This window comes from Pteropus vampyrus, unplaced genomic scaffold, assembly GCF_000151845.1.
Source record: "Pteropus vampyrus isolate Shadow unplaced genomic scaffold, Pvam_2.0 Scaffold50, whole genome shotgun sequence".
NCBI lineage: Eukaryota > Metazoa > Chordata > Mammalia > Chiroptera > Pteropodidae > Pteropus > Pteropus vampyrus.
Window position 1 is genome coordinate 8,794,919 of NW_011888831.1, and position 9,396 is coordinate 8,804,314.

At 49.4% G+C, this 9,396-nt stretch overlaps 1 protein-coding gene across 1 annotated transcript in view; it reads left to right on the forward strand.

The window, feature by feature from the left end:
• ADAP2 (ArfGAP with dual PH domains 2) overlaps positions 1–9,132 on the forward strand; it is a 22,580-nt gene extending 13,448 nt beyond the window's left edge. The window contains exons 8-12 of the mRNA XM_023530378.1: positions 2,414–2,497; positions 5,335–5,397; positions 6,614–6,691; positions 7,367–7,614; positions 8,644–9,132. Of these exons, the coding sequence (XP_023386146.1) occupies positions 2,414–2,497; positions 5,335–5,397; positions 6,614–6,691; positions 7,367–7,614; positions 8,644–8,662 (492 nt within the window). The 3' untranslated portion in view covers positions 8,663–9,132. The remainder of the gene's footprint in view (positions 1–2,413; positions 2,498–5,334; positions 5,398–6,613; positions 6,692–7,366; positions 7,615–8,643) is intronic.
• The last annotated feature ends 264 nt before the right edge of the window (positions 9,133–9,396 follow it).

The window sequence follows — 9,396 nt, forward strand, 5'->3', positions numbered from 1 at the left end:
ACTATGGATGTGGTCTGAACAGTGCATAGCCGCCAAGGGGTGTCCAGTTAGAAGAAGAGACTGTGCCCGCAGATGGCAAATCCAGGTAGAGCCAGAGATTCTAAATTTGGAGGAATGGGTAGAGGAATGGGTAGAACCTCAGGCAGCGGTGTACTCTAGGGCTTTGCTTCTCGACATGTAGGCCTGTTCCCACAGCATTAGCATCACCTGGAAGTTTATTAAAACTAGAGTCTCAGGCACACCCTGGACATACTGAATTAGAAACTGCATTTTAACAGATCCCCAGGTGATCTTTACGCACATTAAAGTTTGAGAAGCACTTTTTAAGGGTTCAGGAAATCAGATCCCTGGTTCTCAGTCTATAGTGGGTTCTTAGTCCCTGGTGGGCTCTCCACTGTAGCTCAGACTGCTGGACACTACTGGACACCTCTCCATGCTAATTGCTACCAAGAAGACTTTTGCTGAGGTGCCCAAGGTCTCTGATACTTACAGCACCTGGCTCCCTCCCATTACACAGTTGTAGAGCATCTAACAACCTAAGTCTGGCCACTGCCTCTTTCCCTTGATATCCCATCTTCTCCATTAGATGAGCATAAATGAGGGGCTGCAAACTCATGCCTGCAGGAGCCAGGTAGGTCAGGGATCTCCAAAGCTGTGGACCAGTACCTCCACAGTGGCCTGTTAGGAGCCAGGCCACACAGCAGGAGGTGAGTGGTGGGCAAGTGAGTGAAGCTTCATCTGTATTTGCAGCTGCTCACCAGAGCTAGCATCACTGCCTCGGCTCCACCTCAGATCATCAGGCATTAGATTCTCATAGGAACGAACACCAGTCCCTGGTGCCAAAAAGGTTGGGGACCGCTGAGTAATTTAAAAGAGAGGTGGACAGTAATAAGACTGTAGCAAACAGGAAAACCTGTGGAGAATTGAAACAAAACTTCAGGAGCCAAACAAATATGAATGCAAGTTGGATTTGGCCTTGGGGTCACCAGTTTGTGACTGGAGAGACTTTCCAGAATGAAGGCCTAGGTAGGTCATTCCTGGGGTGGCCCCATTCCCTTAGTGCCTGAGACTTCAGAAGGTTCTCAACTCCCAGGACTAGAGAGCTCAGAACTCCGAACACTAGGCCTTACGTGCTCAACCCGTGAGAAAGGGTAATTATGTTTTATTCCTTTGAAATCATATTCAAATGAATTGCTCAATTACCGAATTACATCAGAGTGCAGCACTGTAGCTATTTGAACAAGTCTTTCTGCCTCTCAAATCCAAATTCCTGGGAGAAAGAATCTGATAAGCCCAGTCCAGCCTCTGCATTGGACCAGCCCTGATCCAGTAGCTGTGGCCAAAAAGGAGTAGGATCATAGCAGCAAATGTGGCTGCAACTGTGGGTGGGTGGTAGGTGGGTGGTAGGTGGGTGAGAATGGGTGGAGCAGTTCTCACGGAAGCAGGGCTTGGCCTGAACAAAACTCTATGACATTTAAACTAGCCTTCGGGATGAGTAGAATGTTCTAGGTAACAGGTATGTGTGGGGTGAGGAGAGAGAGGTGAGTGAAGTAAGAGTGTTCAAGGAGGAGGGAACAGCATGTATGAGGTGGGATGGGGGACATTGCTAATGGTTTTGTATGGAAGGAGCCCAGAGGACAAAGTAAGTCATACTAAAGAACTTGGACTATTTTCTTGAGGGTAGTGAAGAGGACTTAAAGCTAGATTCAGTAGATTTGCAATTAGAAAATCACTCTAACTGCCATGGGGAGGATGGACTGGAGAGAAGCAGAGCAGAGGCAGAGCCAGCTAGATAAGCAGTTCACCTGGTGAGAGATGATGGTGGCTCACACTGCCAAGGGATGCAGAAAGTCTAAACCAGTTTTAGCCTCAGTTTCACTCCAATCAATGAGCATCCCCACTGGAGGAGCAACCTGCCGTGTACCTGCCCCAACTCGAAAGCCGGTCTTTGACATCTGAGGACCCTTACTCTTCAAAGTGTGTCCTATTGACCAGCATCACATTATCTGAGAGGTTGTTAGGAATGCAGAATCTCAAGCCCTGCCCCAAACCCACTTAATCCAAATCTGCATTTTAACGAGATCCTCAGGTGATTTGTACACATGTGAGAAAGTGTCAAGGACTGTCCTAGGACATTGCATAACTCCCATGTCGCTCACCTTGGTCCTTTATCGTGGCTCTGGGGAGCTTCCTGTCAGTGGCTTCCCTCTTGCTGAGGTGAGCCCCCCATCCCCCAGGCTCTGACATTGTCCTCCCAGATGCCCACAGGCCCCTTATTGGAACTGGGGCTGTGTGCATGTGCTGAATGCATGTGTCCAGACCTAAAGATGCAGCTGGCTTCCTGCCACCAGACTCAGCTTCCCCTACTTCATCTCACTGGCTGTCCATTTGTTCTTTGCATTTTTCTCTGCAGGAGATAGTGGACTGGTTCAATGCCCTCCGCGCAGCCCGTCTGCAATACTTAAAAGTGGCCTTTCCTGAGCTCCCAGAGTCTGAGGTGAGCTAAATGTGAATTCCCAATTTCTGAGTCTCTTTTCTGCGACCTCCTTCTCCATGTCTGCTGACCTCGAAGACACTCAGAGGCCAGACTAAGTTGGTTTGCAGGCAAGACCTTGAGACTTGGGGTTGAGTACCTCAGAGAGAAACCAAAGGCTTTCTTTTGGGGAGGCTGGGGTATTATGGCTTCACACATGGCAAGGCAGCCTCCAAAAAGCAGGTGAGGCTCTCACCTTTGGAATGCATGGCACCATCCACCATCTCAAAGGGCTCAGGATCTGTGCATTTCTTCCTGACTCCTTCTCCCTCTAAAAGGTACAAATGATTCCTACCATACTGCTTACAAGGTGCTTTTGAGTCCATTTTATCTTGTAATTCCTTTTATTTCATGATCCTTGCAGTAGTCTTCTAGGTAGTGGGTGATTATTCCCATTTTACTGATGAAAAACTGAGTCCCAGGAAGGTCAAGTGAATAACTGAAGGTGCTCTTCCCACCCTCACATCCTCCTTTGCTCTTTCGTGTTCTGGTCCCATGAAGGAAATGGGATCTTCATAATTCTACCAGAAACAGTCCGCCTTTCATGGCCAAGGTAATGGTAAGCCTGAGAACTTCATGTTGATTGTCTTCAGTCATCTGGGCCATCCATCTATATCTCTCAGGCTTGGCTGGGGAAGCAGACAGTGTGGGGCAGAGGATGTTACCTCAAGCCAGGAGGCCTGGGCTCTCATGGACGCTCTGTCACTAACTTGCTGTGTGACCAGTGCAGGTCACGTCACCTCTCCACACGTTTCCAGATCTGTAAGATGGCGATTGAGCTGGGTCATCTTCAGGGTCCCTTCCAGCTCTGAGGTTCTGTGATCTGTTGTCTGTTTTAGGACCTGCTCTAAGAGGATTTTGTAAGTGACAGGGGTAGAGAGACCACATTAATCCTGGAACTATCTTATTCCAAACTGTTAAGTCCTCCTTGAAAGCCTGAATGCTCCTTAATCCAGAGGTTTGCAGGGAACCAAGTGTCTGGAATGGGGGTCCACTCCAGGCCCAGTGACACACCGAGATGGCAACTCTCTGAAAGCAGTTCCAGCCAGGCCTGAGTCAGGGTGCTCCCGGTCTGCAGAGTCAGCACTCAGAGCTGGTGAACGCATGTTCCTGGAGGCAGGGAGTCAGGAGTGCTGACTGCTGACTGGGAAGGACAGGAGGACAAAGTGCAGATGCTTGGCCTTGTTTATCTGGCTAGCTCTCCAACTTTGCTGATCCCTGCAGAGGCAATTGGGCTTTGGCCAACATCCTCAATGTCCTCTTGCCTCCCTCATTGAACATTGTTACCCCTTGTCCACCCCCAGGCTCCTCCTTGCCTTCCTCTCTCCCCCGTCTTTCCCCATCTATGTCTCTATGAGGTTCTGGGCAATCACCCAGGCCTGGTTCAAACTTAGGGATCCAGATGCCAGAAACCCAGGGAGTCCCAGTGGGGCTGTGGTCCTCTGCTAAGAAATGCATGGACTCTGAAGTCAGAGAAGCTGATGGGTTACCTAGGGCAAGTCACCTTACCTGTCTGAGCTTCAGTTTACTCATCTGTCACCATGGGAATAATACCTACCTTCCAGGGCTATTGTGAGAATCAAGCTAGCCAAGGCATCCAAGGTAAATAGTACTCCATCCATCTGCTTTTCTTCCTTTCGGTTGTTTCCCTAGGCCTAGTCTAGCCCTGCCTTGGCTCAGGTTCAGACTGTTGAGCACTAGGGACTGTTTTTATCTCCAAATGAAAGAATTAAAGTCTATAGAATATATTTTTAGAGAAAAAGGAATGGTATAGTTTATTTATTTGGTTTTGACTCACAATTTTCACCCTTTCAGACTTCCCATTCTTATTCCCCAGACCTTATTTCTCCTTTGCCTTTGACCTGGGCCCTGGGGCTCTGGAGAACTGCCTCTGCTTTCAGATGCCTGGGCTGTCATTGGAAGCTTTAGACTTGCCAGGCTGACCCCCTGGAGCATAGGAGGCCAGCATCAATCCCCGGAAGCTTCGCTGAGAATAGGATGGCAAGCTGGAAGGGGTCCTGGAGATCATCAGCCATCTCCTCATTACATAGAGGGAAACAAGCCCAGAGAGGCATAAAGTTTTACCAAGAGAACTCAGCTATTTGAGGTCAGAACTGGAGCTAGAACCCAGGTCTCCTGACTCCTAGTCCAGAGCTTTCTCTACTTGCCCACTCTGCTGTCACCTCCTTGGGGCCCTATGGACGAATCTCCACCAATGTCCAGGTTTTGGTCAGGGTCCTACTCAGAGGCATGTTTATATTTTAGCACCATAGTGTAGTGGTAAGGGTACCTCTACTGTCTGTCTCGTGTGCAGCGTCCCTAGGTATGAATCCCAGATCTTCATCCTACCAGCAGTGTGACTTTGGGAATACCTCAGGCCACTATACAATTATTCAGTGAGGATGATAATATCCACCACTTCATGGGGTGGTTGAGAAATGCTCCCAGAGCCTGATACACAACAGACCCTCAGAACAAGCCCCCTGACACCAAGAGGGTCTCCTCAGAGCCTTGCCTGTGTCTATCTCCTGGGGTTATTGATGCATTCCTTAAACTAAGTACTTAAACCAAGACTCGGCTGTGCTGGGAAGCCCTGCAAACATCTGGGGTACTGTCGTCTGGCTCTGTTGAAATATTAATATTGCATCTATACCATGTTCCAAATATAACCCTGTGAACCATGAGCACACATCCTTCCCCATTCCAAACTTCCCCTTTTTTTCTGGAAGCCAAGTTCAGCAGGGAACCCTAAACCCTTGGGGTGTGAATTATGGGGTCAGTGTATGTCTCTCTTCCCCCAGCTCGTGCCTCTCATCACCAGGAACTACCTCAAACAAGGCTTCATGGAGAAGACTGGCCCAAAGGTATATACGTTATACTGCTCCCTGGGAGGTTTACATAGCCCCTGTTCCAGTGGGCACTAGGGCAGAACTTGGGGGGTGAGAAAATGGGCAGCCAAAGGGAGAAAATTGGGAGGGAAGGGGAGTAAGCCAATGTGTGTGTACATTGTGTGTGTGACTAAGTACAGACTAGTGAGCTGGCACGTGATCCAGCATTGCTGCAGGTGCTTCTACCTATCATTGAGCCTCCTCTCTCTCTATCAACATGCCATCTGCTTCTTTCCTCTTAACTCTGACTGACTCTACTCTTGGGAAAGCATAACTGAAAGGGACTCCTTCGGGATCAGCTCTTGCCTTTTCCAGAACCAGGATTGTTCAAGTGAGTTGGGGGCTAGAGATCGGTCTGAGAAAACACACCTATACACCCATGCTTGGGTGCCCACGTGGGCACACCCTTCCCCAGCACACACTCCACCTCTGTTCTGCTTTGCTATACCTGCCCCAGCCCCCTAGTGGCTGCTCATTCCCACTCGTTTATGAAGGAAAGAGAGCTCAGCTGCTTCTGTGCCTTCCTTGAGGGTACAGAGGGGTGAGGCTCCTGCTGCCCAACGGCATCTCAGACACTGGGTGGGATGAGGCTCAAAGTCAGAAGTCTGGCTGGAGAGGTGGCGGTGGTTTTAAGGAGAGGAAGGGGGGAAGGGAGGAGTAGGGAAAAGCAGATGGAGCTTCCTAAAAGAACTCCCAAAGCATCCAGTGCTTCTTTTTTTAAGGCGCAATATGTTGACAAGGTGGTTGTTAAGACTACAATAAAAGATGTTAGGCAATCGGTGTGAAAGAAAGTCTCATCAGCTCGAGAACTAGTCAAAGGGCTGCACGTTTTGTGTTCTTCTTTCACCAGCCAGTGGCACGCCCCTCCCCAGGACTCCTGTCCTGACCTAGGTTCAAATTTGGCCAAGGCCAGTGCCTTCCGCATTGCTGAGTAGTAGCCACTTCTGACTTCCTCAACTTTCTTTTTCTGAGACTTCTCGTCCACAGCCTGAAAAAAGAGGAAAGTGCCTCCTCCAACCCACAGCAGCACCTGAAGGCAGCAGGGTGACGCTGGCAGGGGTTGAGGAGGTGGGCAGAGACTTCAGAGCTCAAGGGCATTGGGGTATCTGACTGGAACCAGCCAAGGCTGGCCCTCTGACCTCTGTGCTCCCCGGCTTTGGCTGGTCCTGCTACGAGGTCCCCTCTTTTGTAGCAGAGAGAACCTTTCAAGAAAAGGTGGTTCGCCCTGGATCCCCAGGAGCGGAGGCTGCTCTATTACAAGAACCCACTGGTAAGAGCCACTGCCGGACCCTCTCCACTCTACCCCTAGGTGGACATGGGTACAGTGCTGGTTGGGGGACTGTGGGGAAGCTACAGGGCTGAAGAACCTGGCAAGGGACATACCTGTACCTTTGCTTGTCTTCATCTCCGGTGCGTGAAGCTCTTCTCTCCCTTCCCCTGCAGAAAGTCCTGTACGTGCATCCAAAATGCTGCCAATGTAGTTAAGTAGGTTGTTTCTCATCCCCTGGTCTCTGGGGCTCATTTCGAACCAGGAGGCTGAGGAGGGTAGTGATTAGGAGTATGGGCTCTAGAACTCAGCTGTGTGGGCTCTGGTTTTAGCCCTGCTCCTTTTAGTTGTTGTGCCCTGGGCGGGTACTTAGCTCTCTGTGCCTCAGTTTCCTCCTCCAGAAAATAGGCTTAATAACAGTGCCTTCCTGAGTGATTGCCATGAGGATTATATGCGTTACTATATGTAAAACACTTGAATTCTTTGTTAACAAGTATCATTTTAAAAGATGTGTGTAATTTCTTTCAGTTTTAGCCTTTCAAATTCTGGGTCTACCTAGCAGAAGTCCCCACACACACACACACCTCTTTCGAAAACAGAGTTTGGGGGTCACCACAGCTGCAGGTGCCTCTCTGCCCCAGATGTGACCTCTGATGACCTCATATCCTCTATTTCCAGGACGCCTTTGAGCAGGGTCAGGTGTTTCTCGGGAGCAAGGAGCAGGGGTATGAGGTGTATGAAGACCTGCCCAAGGGCGTCCGAGGGAATCGCTGGAAGGCCGGCCTCACCATCATCACTCCTGAGCGCAGATTCATCTTCACCTGCCCCAGTGAGAAGGAGCAGCGGGAATGGCTGGAGAGTTTTCGGGATGTTCTCTCTCGCCCCTTGACGCCCCTCAACCTTCTTAGTAAGATTCAAGGCCTGAGGTTTGTTCTTTTGGCCGAGGGCAGAGGGCAGAAAGGGGCTTCTTTGATAGAGTTCAGCTGTTGAGCCCTGAAACTGAGGTCATGGCTCCTGACTGTGCTTTTTCTGTCTTTTCTTCCTGCCAAAGAAAAGTACAGATGGTGCACATTATTGCCAGAAAGCCCTCTCTGTCCATGCTAAGTTCCTCCTTCTGGAGCCCTTCTCCAACAGCATCTGGCGGAGTTGGGCCTTGGAAGGACTTGCTTAGGTCCTCTTCTCTACACTGCTGAGTCCAGGGGCCCAGCAGCCTCTCTCTCTCCAACCTCCTCTCCCTGACCTTTTTCTCGTGAGAAAAGCCTGGCCTGTTATTATTAGCTAAGTCATACCCGCTGGGCAGCTCACAGGAGTTTGGATTCCTCCTGACTCACAGAGGGATGGCTATTTTTAGTGCCCTTTTCTCTGGGTCCTCCCATCTGTCTGCTCCTCTCCTGTGCCTCCCCTTCACCTCAGATGTGTCACAGTAGGCTTCCCTATCTGCCACTAGCCCTGTGAAAAAAAGAGGAGACATTCAGAGCTAGAGCAGGAACCTTCTGGCCCAGGGCCTGGCTTCCGGGACCCCGAAGAGAAGTTGTGTGTTTGGAAAAGTACAGACTGAGCAAGTGACCCCACATGGCCCCTTGGGAGAAACCCGTGTGCCCTTTGAGTCTGACCAGTATAAACACAAACTCTTTTCACTTTCCAAAATCTCAAAGCCAAAGTGCCTCAGAAACGGACTCAGATGTTGTTAGTGAAACACATCAGCTGGTGCTTTCTTTTCCCTGTGGGCCTGTGTGTCCGAGTCTCTCTCTGCTTCTCTCTGTTTCTGTGTCTCTCACTCTCTGCTTGTCTCTTCTCTTCTTTGGTGTGTGTGTCCCCTCTGTTTCTCACCCTTTCAGTCCTTTTATTTATTCTGGTTCCCTCAGTCTTTGTGCCCCTGTCTCCTGCTGTCCCTTCCTTCCAGTAGGACTGCATTGACATGGCCAACCCTAACCCTCTTCCTGTTTCCCATGCAGTTACATCAACAGAGCGTAGCCACAGCAGCAGGTGACCCACTGGATGAGGAACTGGCTGGCCGCTGGCCACAGAAGCTCTTGGTAGGAAGGAGAAGTTCTCACCTTGGCCTCGATTGCCCAGCAGGTTGTCCCACAGTTGGCAGCCATTGCTGGCAGCGAACTCTGCCAGGATTAAAGCTTTGGCCTTTACTCACTGACTCCCTGAGCCTCCTCACTGCCCGGCCCTGGGGACCTGGGGATCTGGTACATGTCCTCAAGGCCCAGGACATCTGAAATGAAGGCGATGCAATGGGAAGGCACCCACAGCATCACGCAAGTTGTATGCTTACGCAAAAAAAAAGTTTAACCTGACTCTAACCATGAGGAAATAATCAGACAAATTCATGTTAGGGACATTCTGCAAAACAACCAGCCTGGACTCTTCAAAAATGTCAATTTTATTAAAGATCGTATGGAAATTGTTCTAGATTAAAGGAGACTAAAGAGCAACACCATGCAATTTGTGATTCTTGATTGGATCCTGGATTTTAAAAAACAGCTATAAAGGACATAAATTTGAATATGGATTATTACCTAATGGTATTGTAAGATTGATACTTATGCTGTAGGAGAATGCTCTTGTTCTTAGGAGATATGAGCTGAAGTGTTCATATCCCCTAAGAGTCAGCCTACAACTGATTCTTAAATGGTTCAGCAAGAGATAAGTATATGTATGTGTACATGTATATGCATAGAGTATATACATACATAGCA